The sequence below is a fragment of the Xenopus tropicalis genome, chromosome 9, assembly GCF_000004195.4.
Source record: "Xenopus tropicalis strain Nigerian chromosome 9, UCB_Xtro_10.0, whole genome shotgun sequence".
Taxonomy (NCBI): domain Eukaryota; kingdom Metazoa; phylum Chordata; class Amphibia; order Anura; family Pipidae; genus Xenopus; species Xenopus tropicalis.
The window spans coordinates 15,840,727-15,865,407 of NC_030685.2; the positions used below are offsets into that span (position 1 = coordinate 15,840,727).

At 43.2% G+C, this 24,681-nt stretch overlaps 1 protein-coding gene across 1 annotated transcript; it reads left to right on the forward strand.

The window, feature by feature from the left end:
- The first annotated feature begins 577 nt into the window (after positions 1 to 577).
- Positions 578 to 2,447, forward strand: LOC105948377 (sprT-like domain-containing protein Spartan). Its single transcript, XM_031893832.1, has 4 exons — positions 578 to 938; positions 1,466 to 1,565; positions 1,996 to 2,118; positions 2,262 to 2,447. Exons 1-4 carry the CDS (start codon positions 622 to 624, stop codon positions 2,445 to 2,447), a joined length of 726 nt encoding a protein of 241 aa, XP_031749692.1. The 5' UTR covers positions 578 to 621.
- The last annotated feature ends 22,234 nt before the right edge of the window (positions 2,448 to 24,681 follow it).

The following is a 24,681-nucleotide window of genomic DNA, read 5'->3' on the forward strand; positions in this document are numbered from 1 at the left end:
CAAGTGCAATAGCATGGAACCCATATTTGGATCCTGGCCCATACCATAAGCATCCCTGAGATACATGCATGGGTACAATGATTGGCAAACATTGGGAAATCCTTCCAAAAAGCTCTCCCCTATATTGAGGCATCTGAGTTCCCAACCTTAATGTTGCACTACATGGGCAAGACCAACTGTCACAGCATCATGGGTAAACAAACAACCCAAATAAACGTTTTGGGATCAAGGTTGACTGGTATATATATCAAGCGCTCCAATGTCATTAAGGGCAAAATGTGTCCATTTGGGTACAAAGTGCAACTGTGGTAAAAATGTGCAGTTGTATATGTTGACATGTTCAATGACAGTGTTACATGTATAACAATTGTTTGCACATTTCAGCTGTACCCATTAATGGTAACTAAGGCCTTGAAAGTGGTTTTTTAAAATGTACTTTTCCTTCAACAACTAGTGGTTGCTGCAGTGAGCAGGAGTGCGCTGTCACAATGAGGCCCCTGCAGCACTCACAGTGTAAACAAACATCACATGACCTCACAACTGCATCATAGGAGACCAACGGCCCCCAAAGAAATCGTCAGTTGGTACCAACTGCGCTAGAGAGACACAAGCTGGAGGAGGATGGGCTTGTTTTTCTCATCGCCGAGTTGCTCTTCGGAGCAGATTTCGACACCATATTCACCTGATTTTTCTTCTAATCATCATTCTACCGAAAATGTAACTTCTCAGGCTCGTGAAAAGCGTTCTGTAGCTTGTCAGACTGATGGGGATCCTGGTGTGACTCAGCCAGCTATTGAGCAGCTGTCGGTTGTGGATCCATATTGGGAGGTGCTGGACCCCAAACCTGATATCCACGCCCTATTTAACGAGTTTAATAAGAGATTCTTTCGTGGACTGTTGCCGCCAATTGACCTTAAATGGAGTAACAGGTTATGCATGTAAGTCAGGAACTAATGGGGTTTGTTGTTAATAGACCTTGGGGGGCAATCTGTGTCACTGTCACTGCTATACAGCTTCCCCCCAACTTCCCCAGCCTGGTAAGGTGCACAGGAGGGACAGATCTGTATGTGCAGAGCCATTAGTTTTCTGTTAAAAGAGACACATAGGATAAGTGACTGCCCCCTAAACTTGTAGGCAATAATGAATACTATATGGTGCTGGTTTCACTCTGGGCTAAAGGTTTAAACTTTATTGGAGCTCCCCATAGATCTTAAGTTAACTTAGAGTATAACTGGCACATTCTTGTTTTTCACACAATTTGTCCTCTTAAATGCACAGATGCACCCATTCCATGTATTTAACTGTCATTATCTGCCTTCTCCATAGCAAACCTACTAACAAGGGTACAACAGGTACCCACATACTGGCTGTACAGGGCAGGGGCTGGAACAAGACAAGTGCAGTATCATATAAATAGAGTTTATTCAGCTCAGACACTTCTTAAATCTGCATTATTTTTTTCCAGCACTGCGGGAATTTGCATCCAAGATAATATAAGTGGAAAATGCAGAATTCGCCTGAACAAACCTCTCCTTGATTTACGACCAAGGAAAAATACAGTGGAAGTAAGTCTTCTCTTTGACTGTTTTTCTTGTGTATTTTTGTAGAAAATGAAAACAGCCAAACTGGCCAAGTGCTGGTGCTGCTGGGAAACTATGTTGGTCCATTAGGGACATAGCATGGACTGCACCAATATCCCCTAGAGATAGCAGAAGATTTTAAATAGTCTATACTGTATCTAAACTAAACAAATGACTCCCTGGCAGTTAGCTCTAATACAGCATTGGTTTGTGCCCCCATTAAAACCATTAGGAAGGCTGCATATGGCCCGCAGGCCTCTAGTTGGGCAGCCCTGGCCTAGGTGATGTGTCAGGTGGAATCAGATGTGTGCATGTAATATCTATGAAAAGACATGGGTTTGCCTGCAAAGATGTGATGCATTTTCTATACATGAAGGCAGAACAAGTAACATTGGGGCTGTTTCTCACCCTACAGACGCTCCTGCATGAAATGATCCACTACTACCAGCGACTCAGAGGAACAAGTGATATAGATCATGGCGCAACCTTTCATTTTCACATGGAACGAATCAATAGAGAAAGTGGCGCAAATATTACGGTAAGTAGTTCCGTATATATACAGTATATACATACACACACTTATACATTACATTGTATAGTACCATTAATTTCTATTAATATTTTATTCATTATTCTTATTAATTTGTCAGCTTTTATGATATTTCTGTTGTTATTTTATAGGTCTATCATGATTTTGATCGAGAATACGAGTCACTGAAGCGCCACTGGTGGAAATGCAATGGTCCCTGTGCACAAGTAGTGAGGCGGCTTGCGGACAGGACTCCGGGCTCCAAGGCGCACAAGCGCAAATGTGGAGGAGAATTTATAAAGGTCCGAGAACCAAAGAGAATGAGAACTGACCTATAGAATCACTTAACGAATATTCTAGAGACTTTCTCCTTGCTAATAACAGTTTTGCCAGGAAATAAGGCCGTGGCCCAAGAATGCCCAGCACTGAGTTATGGAAAATGAGATGCCCCTATCCAGATAGGCAATGTGGGAGGCTATTGCTACGGGCAGAACTGAAATGAACCCCCAATGGGCCAAGAAAGTGCCAATGAGCAGCCATAAGATTAGCATTGCCTACGTTATATAAGGCACGGGCACAGCGGCAGCAAGAGAAACAAACCGTACTGCTGAACTGGCCAGTAGAAGGGATACAAGTTGGATACTGGGACTGTTCCAATGGATACAGAAATCACACAAAGAGTCACACAGAGCCACACCAAGGAACAGACACAACTGGATGGAATCCCTGATGCCCTTTCATACAAGCCATGTGCCAGTTGAAGCGCTGCTGCTGGAAATACAATGGGCCCTGGGCACAAGTAGCGGGCAGGCCTGCTCACATACAAACAAGAGGAACCAAGAGGAACGGAGTAGGAAATGTTATAAATATCCAGGAACCTCACAGGAGACCTTCAAACAAGAGACTTGAGAGTTGACCTACAGAAAGACTTCACAGAGACTTTCCTCTTGGCTATGGCACTGTTACGTATCCAGAAAACCTACTTTCCAGGCATGCGCAGATGGAGCTAGTCTGGGATTAGCACCGACTGCCAATGTGCCAGAAGGCTCCATCCGTCTGCGAAGGGAAAGAAGAGGATCTGCGCCAGAAGGCTCCATCCGTCTGCGAAGGGAAAGAAGAGGACCTGAAGATCCAGAAGATGGCTCCTATATGAACTCTTGCCTGTGGGGGGTTTAGTTACCCTTTAATGTAAATAATATGTTACAATTTTGTATTTTCTATTGTGCAATGTTTAACATTAAATAAAAAAATCATACTAAAGAAATGTGTGTACTGATTTCATGTTTCAGGAAACTTTATCAGGTTGACTAGTTGGGTTTATCCAGAAAAGTGAGTTAATATTTGTACTAATCTACTAATACACATACACCCCAGTTACCTACACACAGAACCAGGCAAATAATGGAGTCTCAGGGCCAGAGCTAGAGGAGCAGGGCCCCGGGCGCAGCAGAAAGGCACACACCTGGGAGGATGATAAATAAACCAGAGAGACGCGCTAACTCCCAGCATCCCCTGTGGGGACTTGAAGCCCAGGGACAGCAGGAGGGCTGCAGGCTGGAAATCTCTGACAGGAACATTTAAATACTTAATGTCTTCCCCCTCAGGGGCCACTTTAAATCTAGGGCCCCAGCCTTCACCCACTGAAATTCTTTGGCCCTTCCTTGGGCCCCTGCCGTTACCACTAATTGCTGCCTTACACCCACAGGGGCCCTGCCTTTAGCCATAACTCCCAACATTTGAAAAGCAGAAAGAGGGACAAAAATATCTGGCCACGCCCCCCCAAACAGGCCCATTTTACAAAAAAAAGTATAAAATACACAAAAGCGCACCAGAAGACAGACACAGTAGCCCCAATCATTTTGTGGACCTAAGGATTTCATTATGCACTGTGGCACCTGTAAATCATGACAGACTCATGACAGACATTGGTCGTCAGGGCCCCCCTAAAACATTGATAGCCAGGTGTTATGTTTTGCATTGGTGCCAGAGCAGGGACCCCCTTAAACATTACTAGCCAAGCCAGCCCAGGGCCCCCTAAAACATTGCTGGTCCTCCCCCAGTATCCCCCATACTATGGCCACTCCCCACTGCAGCATCCTCCCCAACATCCTACAGTTCCCCCCAGCATCCTCCAGCTCCCCCCAGAATCCTCCCAACATCATCTAGACCCCCCCAGCATCCTCCCCAACATCCTTCAGCTCCCCCCAGCATCCACCCAACATCCTTCAGCTCCCCCCAGCATCCACCCAACATCCTCCAGCTCCCCATAGCATCCACCCAACATCCTCCAGCTCCCCCCAGCGTCCTCCCCAACATCCTTCAGCTCCCCCCAGCATCCACCCAAAATCCTCCAGCTCCCCAGCGTCCTCCCCAACATCCTTCAGCTCACCCCAGCATCCACCCAAAATCCTCCAGCTTCCCCAAAATGTCCTCCCCAGCTGACCCTTACCTTCCTCTAGCTACCTCCAAGCGTCCTCCAGCTGCCCCTTACCTTCCTCCAGCGTCCCCCTGCTTTCTGCGGCTCCCCCTGCTCCTACCACCCCCCCTTGCTCCGGCTGCACCCCCTGCCCACAAGTTGCCCAGATGCCAGCCCCGCCCCCTGCCAGCGCACACCTCAAAAGGGGGCGGGACCGGCTGGGACACGCCCCCAAGCCCTGCCACCTTGCACTACAGACGCACCGTGGAGCCCAATGGGATAAGGTACCGTACAGCCAACCCCACACACCCACAGCAGGGCTGGGGTATCCCGGTGGTCCAGACCGAGTTGTACCCATTGTGTGTTTTCTGGACGCCCCCAGGGGCCCCTGCCCCAGGCGTTTCCCCACTGAGATATAGAAAATGAGAGGCTGATGTCGACGCAGGTAGTATTTAATACAGGAAGGCCATAGCTTTACTAGAACAGAGCTGTGAGGTGCGCACTGGGGGGAAGCGGTGAGTGTGAGGCTGCGGATCAGGGTGCGCATATAAATACTCTCCGCTGCCCAAGCAGTTGCGTCTCTGACAGCTCCGCTCTTACTAGCGAGTTCCTCAGTATGTAATTGCGCGCCTTTCCCACATAGGGCACTTACACCAGAGGCCCCTCCCACCGCTATTACCCCATTGGCTGGCTGGGAATGTGTTGCTTAGCAACGGGATGCCGCACAGGCTCCTCCTCCGGTCTGGCCACTGCCGGCTTCCGAACAGCCAAGTACCTGCATGAAGAATGGCAGCAGGGCAACCTGGCCAACTTCTACCGGGCCTTCTCGGACCGGGACCAGTCGGAGACGGGGAGGCCTGAGGCAAAGCAGCTTGTAGCGGAGACAGGAGCCCAGGCCCAGCGTTCCCAGGCGGGCTGTACCAAGAGCTTGGGGGAGAGGCTCAGATGCTCAGGGATGAGGTGGAGCTGGAGCTTCTCAAGGTATGGGGGGGGGGGGGGTCAGTCTATTAATGTATGGGCAGGGGTCCCTTAGTGGGGTACAAGGCATTGGTACCAGGTCTGAACTGGGACTGTTGCGAGGCCGATCCTTCCTTTTTACAGATTCAAGTTATTGACAGGGTTTTCCCTGATGAAAGAGGTTCAAATATGCATGATAGACTGTTGCGCCTTGAGGTGAAATGGATCTTTATTTTGGGCACTCGGCATCCTACTGGTTTGAATTCTGTTTTTGATATCAGTTGCTATGTTTGACATAATTAACCTGAAATTTAATGACCTTATTCATTGTTTCTTACTTTAATCATTTTGATTTTATTAAGGTCATCGCTGTGGGGTATTATGACTTTTATCTCATGTGCTTATATATTTATTATTGATTCAATTTTACTGTGTAACTTTGTGTGGCTTGCTACATTGTACTTGATTGTATCGAATTTTCTCCATCTGTTTAAGAGTTAAATGGGCGGTACTGATGTCCTGCTCATCATCGTTATGTCACTATTTAAATGTTTTCTTGCTTGTGTTTGTTATGCCTATGATTAAGTGTATATTTACACGAAACGCGTCAGGCGTATTGTTGTTAAATGGAGTAATAAAAATCGCGTTTTAAGCAAGCCGCTGTGTCCGGTGCATTTGGAGCCCTTTTGCATATGCGTGATTTCGCCTTCCCCAGCTACAGGCTCTGAGCACCTGAACCACTTCTGAACAACGGTGAGTTCTTTGTATTTAGGATTTCACATTGTGAGAGCTGATATGATGGTGTTGGGAATTTGACCTAGATCAACTGTGAGACAGATCCGGGGTTTATACACCCGGATCTCTCTTTTGTATTTGGTACGTTTTATTTACTTGATTTCCTGACATTTGAGACATTTAGGTTAAATTAATTGAGCCATTTCTAAGTTTAGGTTACTACCATTTCTTAGTTTGTAGTTTATTGTTTAAGTACCCAGGTTCGTAGTGGCCCCATAGGTGGGCAGGCTTTTAGTGAAAGTACAAAGGACTTATCATATTGCTTTGGGGAGAGATAGGTTCCATATATATGTCTGGGAGTGAGTGGAAGCTGGGATTCAAAAATTGCTGATTTAGGTACCTCCCCCACTCTTTTACCTTCCAAACCTGTCTGTGCTGCTAAGGGTCCCTCTGTGGCTCCCCAGGGCCTGCAGCACCTTCAGTATAGTGATGGTATAATGAGTTGTGGGTCAGTAGCAGCTGGACTGGCCCAGGCTGGAAATACCTGATTAGGGTAACTACCCTGCCCTGGGTTCCTGCATAGTTAGGGGCCCACTGTGGGAAGAGCACCCATCAGGCTGTAAAGGGGCTGCTCATAGACTGGGCACCCCCAAATGAAATAGTTCATACAGTGAGTGATACAAGTAAGAGGGACCCCATGTCAAGTTGGGGAGGGCCCCTGGGTCTGTGTGTGGTTTAGACATTTGTCAGTATGGGTTGACCCATTATCCAATGAAGTGGCCGCTCTTCAGTGCAGGGAGACTTGACACCCAGATTTAACAGATGTTAGGTTGCTATGAACTGGGGCAAGCTCAGTAGTCAGGAGCAGATTATTATTGTGTGGGAGGGCAGAGAAGGTTGAAAGGTATAAAGAAAACTATTTTTGCCTCATTTAGGAGGGGGACCTGATCTGAAATGTTCAAGAACTTCTGAAAAGGACCCTGGATCAAACAGTTCAGCAGATACGGTATCATATGGAAATTGCTTCAAGATGTGTATTGCAGCAGGTTCAGTTATAACACGGGGTAAATATCAGTGTAATTGTCCCTATTGTGTTATGTGGGGGCCACACATGTCGTTAGCAAATATACCTGCGAGTGAAAAATACCTGTAACGTAAGAAAAAATATAATAATGTGTGATGGTCCTGGGGGCACTGCTCCCGGCTACTCAGGCTGTTGCAGCAGGTTTAGTAGATATAGGCTTATAGCTACAACATGAGGCTAAATACAGGGGGGGCTGAGGCAAGGATAACAGTCCCTTTCCCTTTACACACAGGGTCTGACTGGGCTGGTGCAGCAGCAGGAAAACCCAGTGGGCCCCACTGGCCCAGACCCAATCCCGGCCAGCGCTTATTACACTACAGTCATCAGAATACAAAGTACTTATTTATACTAGAAAATGAGGATTTATGTTACTAACACAAAAGTTAGTTTTTCTAGTGTAGCCAAGCTGGTTTCCTTGAAAGTAAGCCTATTTTCCTGCTTTATGTGGATTTTCACTGTTGATATAAGGACTGCAGCAGTATGTATAGTAATAGGAATGAAGGGACTACAGATCCCAGAAGGCCATGCTCTGGAGAGGATGTGCTCGAAAAAGGGAGGAAGTGGATCTGAGCACCTGAGGGGTGGAGAGCTGCTAGAGATCTCTGCTAAAGGCCAGAGTATGTGTGTGATGCTGCATGGAAAACAGTGACAGAGATCCCCCCTGCGCAGTGTGGGAAGCTGAGTGAAATCCTGCCAGCACTGAAGGGAGACCTGCGGTCCCAAACAAGTTTCCTGTCTCACATCTCAGTAGTAAGTGGGCCACAGTACTGAGATACAGGTAACTAACATACAGTATATATCTAACTGGTGCAGCAGCAGTAACACTGGGATATCCTGTACAATATAGTTCCCTCATACATACTTTACAGGAGGAACAATCTGTGTCAGTTGTCACAGGAGATACAGACTGCAACAAGCCACTGTGGGACTATTATTACTGACCAACACAAGTGGATTACAGTGAAAACACTACTTAGAATCACAGATAATCGTGACAGTATACATTTGAAGCTATAATAACAAAGTACAAGCATCCTGGATGTAAATTGTTGTTTAAGGGCCCCAACGCTGCCGGCTTATAGGACATTAGGGGAGCTCCCAAACTTAGTTGTTAGAACTAAACTGCTAGTGCAGTTTACATTGCATTGCACTGTTATTGCTATTTCTGCCTGTTCATACTTTCTGCATTTATCTGCATTTAATTTTTCTAACTCATTTTCAGCCCAGTTCCTGTGTAATAAATCTGGGTTTACTTCCTGTTTGTGTTGGTATTTACTGGGAATCTATGGGGTGTCACCACAGTCACAACTACAGTACACCAAGCCATACCCTAGGGTGGGCTACACTAGAATGCATTGGACGTACCCAGGCCGTGTCCCACACCAATGAGAATGCACTTTATTACATAATATCCAATTTAGTGTAATCTTATTGGTGGGACAATACTTGGCAGGGCTGAACAGGCTGTATATATTGTGATGGTTCCCACCCTTTCCTGCTCCATTCCTGGGTTGTGGGGCCACAGCTGAAAGCTGCCGGTGTCTTTAGCAGTCAGAATAGAGATACTGATGGATCGTTAATGATTTAAATATAGGCAGATGCCTGCTGGCAGCAGATTAGAACATTGGCTTAATTAGCCTGCCTAACATTTACATCTAATAACCTTATTTCTTCATTACTTTTTAATTACATTGATCAGCTAAATGAACCGGAGCCAGGCTTTAATTCCATTAAAGTTTCCATCTGAGCAAAGAAAAGATCACGGTTGACCAAGTAATGAGCATTCACCAAATACAATTCCATTCACATCTGTGGTGGTTTCTGAATATTAGGGATTTCTTGAGATTTATCTGTTGGTATTGGGGGTCCTGAAATGCTCACACGATAATGAGAAATGGTGTTGTGACATAGTTTGGGGTCCCAAATTAAATATTTGTATTTTGCCCCAACCACGGGGCATATTTCAAGCAATATTCTTTATATGTGAATTCTGGGTATAAGTTCTTCTAGTTTCTTATTTTTTCTTCTTCATGTCTTCACCATATGCTTATCTACTGGCTACCTGACCTTATTCCCTTCCCTTAACCTTTTATCCCTCTAGCTACTGTATGTTGTGGGTGGCCAACGTGTAGGATCTTTGCCCTGGGCCCACCATTGCCTTAAATCTGCCCTGCTGGTTGTTACTGGACTCTCAGGAATCGGCTTTGTCCTTGTCACTTGCAGTACTTTGAGCAATGGTGCATTCATCTGAGATTTTGTATTTTGAATTTGTATTTTGTAATATCAGAACCCCAATAAATGCTTTTTGCTGGTTGCTAGATCTGGTGCCAGTTTTTCCACTTATAGTTATCCGGTTCTGGGAATTTTCTTTTAACAACAGCAGGAATGATTATACCCTTTTCCCTTGCAGGCAGAATGGAGATGCTAAGGAAGCCCTGGAGATGGACTATTCGGACAAGGTGGAAGCCTATGAGTTTGATGACTAATGTGGAAGATATAACAACCAGAGCACCGACATCCAGTTTTATCTCAACTCCACTAAATATGAAGACATGTAAGAGTAGCCAGTCAGGAGTTTTTAAAGCCGGGTTAAACCATTCTGGCATAATGAAATGGGGGAAACTTGAGTAAGCCATTTTACCACCTGTAAAAAAGGGGGTGAACCTTTATTAATATTAATAATTTGTATTAATTGACATTAATGACAAATATTAATAAATATGCAGGATCAATGATTAAACCTTCTGATAGACTTTTAGTGAGCAATAACTTACACACACACAAGTAATAATAGAATCAAATAGATTTACTTATCTTAGTATGATTAGTTACAAGTATAGCCAGTTCTGCACAATTCAGCACAATCGGGGAGCCCCACAACCTTTGGCGCAAGACCTTCAGGTTCCCGATAACCAAGCGATGATCCAAATGTCCCGGCACTCGTTCAGGAGTCCTAGGCGAAGCTACCGACCCATGGTGGAGGCTCCTTTTTATAGTAGAGTTCTTAGCAAACCCCCAACACCAAGTGCTGACTTGTGTACAAACTTTTGTCATGAACAAAACCTATTAACTAGACTTAGAAGGCCTTATTTGTTGCTCAAATAAGTTGTACATAAAGTGTATTGTCTATATGCTGTCTGTTTGTTTATTCCAAGGATATTTGCTGGGTAACAATACCTGTGTTTACTGTTTACCCAGCAATATACATAGAACAAAGACATTATACCTTGAACACTAGACAATAGCTGTCCCAAAATCTGCTGCTTTTACTTGACTCAAACCTAAGATTTGATTCATATGTCAAAGCAGATGTATATATATTGTAAATCATAAAATCAATAGAAAATCCACCGTGCTACATTCCACCCCTTGATTTACAAAATATACTTGATTTGATAATAGTAACCAACAGTATACAAATTGGTAAGTCCTCTAATACAGATAACATACAACGCTGCATTCAATGCAATATATGCATTCACTGGTTGTCCCCATTACCCTAAACAAATAAACAATTAATGACTGTAATTCTGACTGAAGGACACTACATTTAACAAAAGATTAAACAAATCTCACCTACATCCCAAATCATAAAACACCTCTATAATGATTTCTGTCCAGTGAGAAAATCTGTGTCTACTTGTAGATACATATCTTAGACAAACATGTGGCAAACATGTATAGGCATCCCTCTTACTCTGCATTTTCATTATAGGCTATCAGCTGCTCAAAACAATTAGGCCAAGGGCAGGTTTCATTGCAGGCTTTACAGCTCACATAGTTAAACAGTGCTTCTTTGATAAGCAATATGTTTACTATATTATGTATCTGCCATGCACTTTGTTTCTTACCCCCTTCTTATAGACCAAATGACAACTGAATTCCTTTCAGCAGAGTTTTAACCTCAATACACATTCTGACGATGCTTTTCCAAAATATCAGTCTATCACTAGTATCCACAAATTCCACCCATAAGGCCACAAATCACCCAGGGCATTCAAATCACTTGGGATGATACTATCAAGTCTAATAGTGACTTCTTATAAACAACTGTGTCCCTCAGCAGAATTGTGTATTAACTTGTAGTCTTTAAAAGGCTTTTGCTTCAATCATATAGAGTTGTCCAAACTCTCTTACAGCCAACATTCAGCTAATTCCATTGATATCATAGTACTAACTCATAAAATTACATTACTCTATTCACACTTACAACAATTATACCATAATGCTTGTCTACAGACATTGTTAGTTTCACATAACAATTTCTCCCTCAGAATAATATATTTCACTCTTTCTGTTTTATCAAAGAGTTTCGTTGACACCAATTTCAAAATAGACCCTGGCATTTCAAATACAGAGACCCAAACAGCCCCCACCAGCCCAATAGATAGTGACTGTCTATGGCACCTTACAGCAGCCCCTCTGGCATTTGCCTGAATCTACAGATTGTCAGCCAGGGCCTGCTCTATACTGCAGGTTCACTGCACAATATTATATACCATAGGAGATATACAGTTCAGCTGTGCTGCCTGTGCTATAAAACCCACTAACTAGCACTTTACAGTGAATGTAACAAGCCATAACATTCCTATTACCTTTTGTACAATAGTGTATGCAATGCTAATTTCAGTCTGTAGAAACAGTTGAACAAAACATAAGTATTCATTTATAAAGTCCAAAACCAATGTCCATTTAAGTTTCCAGGTCACCATTCAAATGAATTCCAGGTTCTTCAATACTTTGTACTGATGTCCATTCAAGATTAACAATGTCCAAATCCTTGTTTGCTGTCAATTGTTTTGCTATTAACCCATTTGTTAATGCACTTGTTATATCCATGATAAACATCTATAAAACAAAAGATCAAGGCAACATCAGTTCTTAGCATTTAAGATCTGTTTTGTCAACTTTATCAACTTTCTTAATTTTGTATTACTTTGTCAAGAATTTTTCAGTCACTGTCACATTTAAGTCATTGTCACAATTAAGACAAGACAAACCAACAACATGCATGTGGGCCCACACATTCTCAGAAACATACAACAAAAAGTGTTAAAAACTTTCAAGTTTCATTGTTAAACTTTTTTTTAACAAAAACAGACATGTCTTAAGGCCTTTACGCACAAATTTGTGCACTTAAAAAACAAAACAAAAAGTGTCAAAAATAATGGATCCATCAACTCTTGATGCCTGTTATCAAAAACCATATTAACTCAAAATAATCAGATTCTTAAATCCTGAAACAGAAAAACATATGACATTAACATACAGTACAATTTAACACAATGTAACATTTATTTTGTTTCTCTATCTTGAGAAATAAATCACTCCCTTAGTCTCTTTTACTTACAAGAGTTCTTATTCTAACTAATGCACCATTTTCTGCTTGTTCTGTCCCTTTTCTATGGTGCTTTTTACTCATAGTTCTTACCACATATTTTGTAAATTCTATCTCCAACTCCTCATTGTGTGCTAATGAGGAGAGCAAACATTCTCTCATTGTGGCTAGTTGATCTTTAACTGCCTGCAGCTCAAGCTCAACTGCCTCCCTTTGGACTGTCTCCTCCCTGAGCGCCTGAAAACACAACCAACCCAATTGTGCTGAGGACTTCAGCTCCTTGGAACACATAGACAAATCCAAATTCAGCAACAGGTGATGGGGGTGAGTCACCTGAGAGAGTTGCTGATCTCCTATCACATCCCGAGCAACATGGGTCCAGGGTCCGGAACTAGCCCATGTGGGAAGGTTGCTCGTTTGATCATCTACCCCTCTAATTTTGTTTTTCAACCAACAGAACATTATTGCTAACTTTCAACAGTATGTTTGCCCTGCACAAGCCACTACAATACTGCCACTACACTACCATACAAAGCTGCACTATAAATTCTACAATTTCTATACAAGTTATTACTGCACTTCCCAGCATCAAAAGGGTTAATCCTGCCAACTACGCCAAATGTAAAAAAGGGGGTGAACCTTTATTAATATTAATAATTTGTATTAATTGACATTAATGACAAATATTAATAAATATGCAGGATCAATGATTAAACCTTCTGATAGACTTTTAGTGAGCAATAACTTACACACACACAAGTAATAATAGAATCAAATAGATTTACTTATCTTAGTATGATTAGTTACAAGTATAGCCAGTTCTGCACAATTCAGCACAATCGGGGAGCCCCACAACCTTTGGCGCAAGACCTTCAGGTTCCCGATAACCAAGCGATGATCCAAATGTCCCGGCACTCGTTCAGGAGTCCTAGGCGAAGCTACCGACCCATGGTGGAGGCTCCTTTTTATAGTAGAGTTCTTAGCAAACCCCCAACACCAAGTGCTGACTTGTGTACAAACTTTTGTCATGAACAAAACCTATTAACTAGACTTAGAAGGCCTTATTTGTTGCTCAAATAAGTTGTACATAAAGTGTATTGTCTATATGCTGTCTGTTTGTTTATTCCAAGGATATTTGCTGGGTAACAATACCTGTGTTTACTGTTTACCCAGCAATATACATAGAACAAAGACATTATACCTTGAACACTAGACAATAGCTGTCCCAAAATCTGCTGCTTTTACTTGACTCAAACCTAAGATTTGATTCATATGTCAAAGCAGATGTATATATATTGTAAATCATAAAATCAATAGAAAATCCACCGTGCTACACCACCACAAGGCACACGTGCACAAAAGGGCTCTGTTATGGGAAGATGGAATGTATTTGCTATTATGGTGCTTAAAACAAAGGGCCATAGCACATAGTACATATAATATCTACCAGTGCATAGATATCATCCCCTTCTGTAGGGAATTTCAGAAAGGAACATAGAAGAGAAATCTTTGCTCCAATGATGACAAAACTCCATTTTCTCCTCTCTCAAGAACTGTCAGAAACCCAGAAACGATCAGACAAATCTTTGTACAGTATGATATGTAAGGTATCTTTGAACCCTTTGTTCAAAAACTTCCAGATAGTTACATAGGGTTGAAAAAAGACCAGAGTCCATCAAGTTCAACCCATCCAAGTAAACCCAGCACACACAACCTATACTTACCAATCTATACACTCACATACATAAACTATATATACAACCACTAATACTAACTGTAGATATTACAGCATCCAGGCCCCTCTTAAATGCAGATATAGCAATGTCATATCCAGCCAAGTCCCACTGAAACAAACTACTTTATTTTAACTGAATCATATATCTTAATATAATGGATATCACAACTGCAACTTCAATATCACTGTCACTCTGCATGGAACATTTACATTACATTAGAGATAACTATCACCAACCACTAGTGATGAGCGAATATGTCCCTAAATCTAAATCAGGGGTCCCCAACCTTTTTCACCTGTGAGCAACATGTAAATATAAAAAAGTTGGGGAGCAACACAAGCATGAACTAATTTCCTGGGGGTAACCAAAAAAATCCTGTAATTGGTTATTTTGTAGCCCCTATGTGGATTTGCAGCCTACAGGAGACTCTGTTTGGTACCAGCCATGGTCTTTATGCCTCCAAGGGAGAAATTCAAGAATGAAGACCTGCTTTGAGGCTACTGGGAGCAACACCCAAGGGGTTGGAGAGCAACATGCTGCCCCCGAGCCACTGGTTGGGGATCACTGATCTAAATATTGGGTAAGGCATTATCTAAACATTATCTAAATGTTGGGTAATGTCTGTGCATTGATGAAATGGATGGATAAATAAAGCTGTTGATGACCTTTACCCACTAACTGGGCTCTGGGTTTGTTATTTCTGGAATGGGAGGGCAGGAGTTTGTGTGGGTTGTGGGCAGGGATTCTTGTCTTCACAGTCTTGTGGGGCCTTTTCATTTTTTTGTAGGAAAGATAACTAGTTATAGGGCAGTCTCTTTTGTTAGTGTCTGTTGTAATGATTCCTGTAGTTTCCGTATAATGCTTATTATGTGAGAATTCCTTTTTACAGCAATAGCAATGTGAAATTGTGAAAAGCAAACCATGTACGAGTTGCTTCTCAGTACGGTTTCTGATCTTCCAAGTCTTTATATTTCTCTTTTTCTGCTGTTTCTCCTGATCTACATTTTGACTTTCATTGGGAACTTTCTCATCCTTCTTTTGATTCTCAATGATTCCCACCTCCACACCCCCATGCACTTCTTCTTTGGAACCCTGGCTTTAATGGATATGAGTTTCTTCTCAGTCGCTGCCCCAAGAATTCTCTTTAAATTACTTACAAGCAGAAGAATCATTTCTATGTGGGCTTGTATACCGTATATACTTGAGTATAAGCCGATCCGAATATAAGCCAAGGTGCCTAATTTTACCTAAGAAAACTGGAAAGACTTATTGACTCGAGTATAAGCCGAGGGTGGGAAATGCAAAAATGCTAAGTTTCAGTAATCAAAATAAATACCAATAAAATTACATTAATTGAGGCATCAGTGGGGTATATGTTTCTAAATATTTATTTCAAAGAAAAACAGTAAACTAGCTCTGTAAGTGGAGAAGAGGGTCAACAAAAACAATATGAGTACTACCCCATGCTCATTGCGCATTGGCAAACTGGCAGCAGACCCACTCCCGGAGGGATGTAAGGGGGAATAAGTATTGCTAGTGGGAGCCTAGGCCAGGGCACTGGGGGGTCTGGTTGCGGGGGGCCTAATTTGCACACAAAGGACAGAGGGTGCTAGTCTAGAGGGGCCCATGGCACCCGACTCGAGTATAAGCCGAGGGCGACTTTTTCAGCACATTTTGGGTGCTGAAAAACTAGGCTTATACTCGAGTATATACAGTAGCTCAGATTTTCTTGTTCGTCTATTTTTTTTTCCACTGCGTTTTTTCTCCCGCTGCATTTTTTCTCTGCGTTTTTTCTCGGTCTAAAAACGCCACACAAGCCACACATGGCGTTTTTCAGCCCAGTACTGGTGTAAGCAAATCCCGTTTCCATGGTGCTAATAGTGCGAAATAGCAAAAAACGCTGCATATTTCCGCTAGGTCAACAAAGTATTTTTCAGAGGAATTTTTGCCCTTGATCCCCCTCCTGCATGCCACTGTCCAGGTCGTGGCACTCTTTAAACAACTTCTGGCCAGAAATGGCTTTTCTAGGTTTTAAAGTTCGCCTTCCCATTGAAGTCTATGGGGTTCGCAAAGTTCGCGAATATTCGCGCTTTTTGGCGTATGTTCGCGAACGAGTTCGCAAACTTTTTTTTTGAGGTTCGCTACATCCCTAGTGGTTAGCATTGCTGCCATGCAGTCCTATAATCCTGAATTCATTTCCTACCTGGTCACTATCTACAAATGTTCCCCACATGTCCGTGCATGAAGCTTTTGCAATAGATACTGAAAACTAAATTCAAGAAGCAAGGGGACATTTATTTTCATGTATTTATAAAGCGTTTATTGTGAAACTGTACAATAGAAGGATTTAAACCAGCGTTTTTCAACCACTGTTCCGCGGCACACTAGTGTGCCGCGAGATGTTGCCTGGTGTGCCGTAGGCAGGGCCGCAATTTTTACTTTAAAAAAAAAATCCGGGCCCTGTCATTGGTTGCGCCCCGTGTGTACGGGTGTCGTCAGTACGCACGGGGCGCAACGTTATAAAAGGGCCTGTGTGCGGTCGCATGTAGGCAGAAGTGCAGAGGCGGCGCGCGTGAGGGGAAGATGCTGCTGAAGCCGCCGAAGAGTAAAATGCTGCTGGGCACCAATGTATTAGGGGGGGCCACGGGGCACACTGACTTATGGGGGCACTGCTGCTGGGCACCAATGTACTAGGGGGGCTGGCTCTTGGCACCAATGTACTGGGGGGCACTGCTGCTGGGCACCAATGTACTAGGGGGGCACTGCTCTTGGCACCAATGTACTAGGGGGGCACTGCTCTTGGCACCAATGTACTAGGGGGGCACTGCTGCTGGGCACCAGTGTACTAGGGGGGCACTGCTGCTGGGCACAGAGTTAAATTTTTTAACATTTTCTAATGGTGGTGTGCCTCGTGATTTTTTTCATGAAACAAGTGTGCCTTTGCCCAAAAAAGGTTGAAAAACACTGATTTAAACAACATTCCAATTACATTCAGTATCTGATTGATACAGGGACCTGCTACATTATGGGGTGCCGTTTGTCCAAAGTACATTTTGTCTACATAAATACATTCTATAAACAAAGGACAATCCCCAGGACACATAGCTTAGCTTAGTATAACGAGAGAAATAAATCTAAGTATCGCAGCCTCCATACTCTTTTGCTGTGAACTATCACAGAACATAAATAGAGATGGCAAAAGCCACCTTTATAATAATTACAATGCGACCCTGTTTACCTGAGTGTGGTTTAGACAACTCCTGTCTATATATTTAATATATAAATATGCACCCACATTGTAGTGTTTAATACATTGCATGCTTTGTTCCTGGGCTCCTGCAGACAAATTTTTTTTTTCCTGCTGCACAAATACTGCTGTTTTGCAGCTAGGTGTGACAAATGACTCACTATTATTATTATTTATATAGCACCATCATTTCAAGAAGCGCTACAGAGTAAAAGGGATACAAATACAAGGCCAAATGGTTGGCATTCACAGACACACATTCTCCAAGAATAATTTACAGTTATAATTGAATATTGTTAGAGCTTACATATAATTGTGTTATAAATTACATCAATAATAAATCTAGGTAACATTTCTGTTCAGGTTCAACCAGTTGCTCCTCCTCTTTGTCTAAATCCTGCATATCAAAAACAAGAAAGGAGAGTTGTCTTTAATCCTTGAATGATTATTCCAGGGATGTCAGACTTAATTTTTTTTTTGTTGCTATATTCCATCCAAATTCAATTAATTTTCAGTAGGGATACACCCAATATGTCATATTTGGTTCAGCTGAACCAGTGACATAATTAGGGTTCCACAAGCCCCCCTGCTAAAAAAATCTTTGGAGAGTCCCGGTGCACACCTATCCCTACTCAATCCCCATCAACTACTCCCTGTTGAAGTCTCCACTATGCCATGTCCCCCTTCCCTGGCCGCAGGTAGGAAAGTGGCCATTGAGGGGGGATTTCTTTACTGTAATAGAGGAAACAGGCTCCAGCTGAACACAGATGTTGGGGGAATTCAGTGGTTTAAGCCACCATGTTGGTTAGTGACACTAGCTAATATCAGATTGATGGATTATGGAACTGAGACCATTATTATTTCATTTTGTCATTGCAGTGATAGACCAGAGAAGGAAGGAACTGGTAAATAATACACTAGGGGAAGCAAGTGAAGGCTCACCCAAAGACTACCTTATAAAAACAATAATATATAGCAGCAAAATATAAGCAGAAAAAAAACCGAGAGATTTCAATATTTACAAAAACTGAAAATGTTAAAAAATAAATACAATAAACCAGTCCTGCTTTTGCAAAGATGTTGCATACAACTGCGTGACTCCAATATGGAGCATTTCAGTAGAATGGGCAGATCAGATGGTGGACGTTGCTTGTTGCATCCCATTAGAAAGGTGGCAGACGATGTGGAAGAGATTCTTTTCTATGGTGCTTTGGTACGGGGGTCCGGTTGTGTTTCCTCAGTAGATAAGGGTATATCTTCATCTAAGAGGAAAAGGTTAAAATGATAATGCTGTATTTGTATCTATAACCAGCTGCACACTTCTGCCGAACATCTTGCTCATAGAATTTATGAGTAGTTTTATCATATCCCTGACCTGCCAACATTAACATGGCATATTACAAGGCTTTCTATGGTTACTCCACTTACTAGCATAGGCCAGTGGTTCTCAAACTGCAATAATGGGTAGTGCAGCCCCTAGATACCCATGGAAGCCCCTCTTGGAAATCAGTTAGAGCAAAATGTGAGGTGAACACTTTTTCAATATACTAGATATGCTAAACTACAGTGGCGTAGCGTGGGCTTTGTCGCCTGGGGCCGACCGGAAATTTGCCGCCCCTCTATTTAGTTATTCTTAAAAAAAATAGACAAAATAAAAAAAGCAGCATTAAATTTTTTTTTTTTTTTTTGATTGAATTTGAAATGCGGTGCGCATGTCATAATTGTCAAAAGTGGATTCAGCTGTGCGTCCGTGGCTGCCCATGGTGGCAGGGCCGCCATCAGAAATCACGGGGCCCCTCCCATCAGTACAGGACACACAGACATAAAAAGTATTAGGGTCACCCTACCACAGTGCCCCCTAACACTATGCTGGCCAGGCCCCCCTAACGCTATTCTGGCCACGGTCCCCCCCATACAACTGCCCCATAGACAGTACCCCCATACACAGTGCCCCCAATTGCCCCATACACAGTGCCCCCCACACACATTGCCTCCAATTGCCCATAGAAAGTGCCCAAATTTCCCCATAGACAGTGCCTCCAATTGCCCCATACACAGTGTCCCCATAGACAGCCCCCTCCACACAGTGCCCCCAATTGCCCTTAGACAGTGCCCCCAATAGGAAGTGCCCCCATACACAGTGCCCCAATTTCCCCATACACAGTTCCCCCATAGACAGTACCCCCCAAAGACCTTGCCCCCAACACAGAAAGTGCCCCCATACACAGTGCCCCAATTGCCCCATACACAGTTTCCCCAATAGAAAGTGCCCCCATACACAGTGCCCCCATAAACAGTGCCCCCAATTGCCCCATACAAAGTGCCCCCAATAGGAAGTTCCCCCATACACAGTGCCCCAATTGCCCCATACACAGTGTCCCCATAGACAATACCCCCCAAAGACCTTGCCCCCCAATAGAAAGTGCCCTCATACACAGAGCCCCAATTGCCCCATACACAGTGCCCCCAATAGGAAGTGCCCCCATACACAATACCCCACAAAGACCTGGCCCCCCCCATGGAAAGTGCCCCAATTTCCCCATAGACAGTAGCCCCCACACAGTGCCCCCAATTTCCCCCATAGTACATACCCCCAACAGACCATCGGCGGCGGCTCCTTCTCTCTTACAGGCAACAGGCGCTTCTATAAGGTTGCGCCTCGTCGCTGACGTGTGAAGTCATACGCACGGGCGCAACCTTATAAAAGCGCCTGTTGCCTGTAAGAGAGAAGGAGCCGCCCCTTCTGATACGCCGCCCGGGGCCATGGCCCCCTCGGCACCCCCCTCGCTACGCCACTGCTAAACTATGAATCACTTGAAAATTCAGGGCCACATCTAATAAATACATGTCGGGGGGCAGCACTGGTTGCATTAAAATTAAACTGCAGACAGTTCAGCCCTGCAAGTTGGATTTTCTAGACACACCCCTAAACCAGGGGTGGCCAATACATCGATCGCAGTCCACCAGTTGGTCCCCCATGGATTTCTGGTGGACCGTGATGAAGCCGGGAAATGCAGCACTTCCACATTCCCCGGTCATCGGTCGATAAACGATGAAAAAGGTCTGGCCACCCCTGCCCTAAACTATGGCTGTTTTCCTGGTTCTGCAATACGTGCATATGTTTGCAACCTTACAATGAGCTGAGGAGGATTCTGTGCAAATGTTGGGCTTGAATGAAAGTAGGACAACCACCGGCCTAGGCCACGGACTAATCAACCTTTGCCACAACCCATTATTTCATGAGCTTCAATCCTTTTTCTTGCACCAAATGTAGCATTTGATTATTTGGGATAGTTGCCAGGTATATATTTTTCTGGATGTCAGGAATTGCTTTAATATATGCAGCTACTGTGCCCCCTCCAGTTAAGAAAATAAATGTATACCGCATATATTTCTCCCGGCTTGATCACCAAAGGCAGTGCATCCCCGTTTGTGCAAACGGCTTTCTTGTGGCTGTCTGAAGGCTCCAGTACGGGGGTCTGGTTGTGTTTCTTCAACAGACAGAGTGGGTTGGTCTGAAAAGTGCAAAGTTAGAATGTTAGTGCTGTATCTGGTAACCTTCATGGCACTGTTCTTTCTTTTGAAATGTAAATTCTTGCCTTTGCCTAGCTACCCAAGGGTATCACCAGCCTACTATGCCTTATTGAGAGTGGCCGGCTTGGGTGTGGTGCAAAGACCTGATAGGCTGGAGACTCTACATACATCATTGCTCCAAGCTGTCTGGACTTTGTGCTTACCCAAGCCCAACATTAAGCTGTGGAGGAAGGAAGGGCAAGTCCTGCCCCAGTATGTAGTGGGGGGCTCGTAGGAAGAAAGATTTATATTTTCGTAGAAAGAAGGTGGTACTGATATCCTGTAAAGGAATGTAAAATAAAAACACCTTACTATCTAATAAGTAACTGCCAGCCAATTCATTCTAGAGCGGTGCCAGGTATATATTTTTCTGAATGTCAGGATTGTCTTTAATATATGCAGCTACTATTCCCCCTCCAGTTAAGAAAATAAATGTATACCACATATATTCCTCCTGGCTTGATCATCAAAGGCAATGCATCCCCGTTTGTGCAAACGGCTTTCTTGTGGCTGTCTGAAGACTCCAGTACGGGGGTCTGGTTGTGTTTCTTCAACAGACAAACGAGTGGGTTGGTCTGAAAAGTGCAAAGTTAGAATGTTAGTGCTGTATCTGGTAACCTTCATGGCACTGTTCTTTCTTTTGAAATGTAAATTCTTGCCTTTGCATAGCTACCCAAGTGTATCACCAGCCTACTATGCCTTATTGAGAGTGGCCGGCTTGGGTGTGGTGCAAAGACCTGATAGGCTGGAGACTCTACATACATCATTGCTCCAAGCTGTCTGGACTTAGTGCTTACCCAAGCCCAACATTGAGCTGTGGAGGAAGGAAGGGCAAGTCCTGCCCCAGTATGTAGTGGGGGGCTCGTAGGAAGAAAGATTTATATTTTCGTAGAAAGAAGGTGGTACTGATATCCTGTAAAGGAATGTAAAATAAAAACACCTTACTATCTAATAAGTAACTGCCAGCCAATTCATTCTAGAGCGGTGCCAGGTATATATTTTTCTGAATGTCAGGATTGTCTTTAATATATGCAGCTACTATTCCCCCTCCAGTTAAGAAAATAAATGTATAACACATATATTCCTCCTGGCTTGATCATCAAAGGCAATGCATCCCCGTTTGTGCAAACGGCTTTCTTGTGGCTGTCTGAAGACTCCAGTACGGGGGTCTGGTTGTGTTTCTTCAACAGACAAACGAGTGGGTTGGTCTGAAAAGTGCAAAGTTAGAATGTTAGTGCTGTATCTGGTAACCTTCATGGCACTGTTCTTTCTTTTGAAATGTAAATTCTTGCCTTTGCATAGCTACCCAAGTGTATCACCAGCCTACTATGCCTTATTGAGAGTGGCCGGCTTGGGTGTGGTGCAAAGACCTGATAGGCTGGAGACTCTACATACATCATTGCTCCAAGCTGTCTGGACTTAGTGCTTACCCAAGCCCAACATTGAGCTGTGGAGGAAGGAAGGGCAAGTCCAGCCCCAGTATGTAGTGGGGGGCTTGTAGGAAGAAAGATTTATATTTTCGTAGAAAGAAGGTGGTACTAATATCCTGTAAAGTAATGTAAAATAAAAACACCTTACTATCTAATAAGTAACTGCCAGCCAATTCATTCTAGAGCGGTGCCGACTGACTAAAGTTTGAATCTTTGGGTATTTCATAGAATTAGCCTCCTGGTACAACCAACTGGGATTTTAACAAGATACTTTAGATCTACTTAAGAGGTTTGGTGCTGTCATCAACATACGATAAGGCTGAAATGTGATGAATGTGTGTTAGGAACCATTACCATATAGAAGGCATAATAATAATGTTGTAATAAAAACAGTATCTCTTGATATGAACTATGCGTTGTGCTTAAAAAATCTGATATCTTCATTTTCACTTTGTAGGGCTTTTAGGCCTCAGCCTTGAATGTGTATTAACTGCCACTGAATGTCATGGACCTGAGGGGACTGAATGGATGAGTCTTGCACTAGAGAAAAAACTGTCTGCAAGGAGGGAGCAGATTAACACAACGCAATCAAGTAAGGGCCTTTCACTTCAAAGTAAACTGCATTATGTCTACTGAGCACAAATATATGGTGTTTGAGTCACATGATTTTTTTAATACATATTTTTTGCACGTTATTGGCTGTTTAGCTGGCCATTAGGTAGAGTGGCAGTGGGCCTCATTTACTAGAGCAGTGCCATTGGCCAGGCATCCACAGTCCCATTTGTAATCACAAACAGAGGACATATAAGACAACCAACTCCCTTGCCATAACCAAGCGACACCCGTAATGATGTGGGCACTGCTTGTCCAAGACTTAGAAGTGAGTGCAATCATTCTGTAAGAAAGTCTAAGGTGTGAGAGACAAAAAATCATGGTGCGTTGCACCAATATAATAGATGCTGCATAAGTAGGGCATTTCCCACTCAATTTCCCCCCTAATTGTAATTACTGATTTTAATAATGGCTCACCTCTAGCAGCAACAACAGCATCCCATATCCGCTTCGGTCTGCCAAAAAGCACTTCCATTGTGGCCTATAAAAATAATAATAGAAAAAGCTTGTGAATAAATATAAGCTGCACACGTAGGTTTTTTTTAATTTGGTTGGGCTTTGCCCCCACTAGTCCCAAAGTAAATGGTGAATGGGTTAAGGGGTATGGCAGTTACTTGCTTAAACACTTTTATGTTTGCCCTGACTGCTTTATGACAGTCCACTTTGTGATTTATTCATTCTTACGTTTCTATGGGCGCTGTACATCACTAGCAATTAATGGGTAGTGGTGTATGTTTTATAAAGTTGCAGGTGCAGGTTTTTAAGTACAATAATAAATGTTTCCTTTTAGATAATTCCGGGGAGCCTATGTCTGAACTAGCTTAGTAGGATGGGGAGAAGGGTCTATATCTCCTTTTTTCCTCTGTTGTTGTATTTATTTATTTATTTATTTTCTATTATTGTTATGATCACTTGCACCTCTCCAATGTATTTTCCAGTCAGCCATTTACTGAAGGGCACGCCACCTATTTAGACTTTCAAATCCAACTTATACAGTTTAACAACACCACACACTCAGATCTGATTCCTTGAAGTTTTCCTGTTCAATAATTGATCCAGTTCCGGGCAAAGAGGTGAGGGCACCCAAGGCACCCCATCCCCCTGCTTGCCTCCCCTGAGCATTTGTTACCTCAGTATCTGGCCACAATTCTTGCACTGTATCCCCTACTTAGGGGCATTTAGCAGCGAATCAGAGAGTCAGTGTGCTGCACTTACAGAAAGTCTAATACTATGGGTAGGCAGAACGAGTATGTGCAGAGGGAACTTAACCATTAAAATGACTGTACCTACAGAAGGAACAGGCCTAGAACATGAGAATTATTTCTCAGACTTCAGAGTGTTTTGTGCACTGCAGTGATTTATTATATTCAGTAAGTAGTGAAACTGAAATACAAGATTAATACACATATGTTTTCTATACAGGGTCGGACTGGGGGGTGCAGGG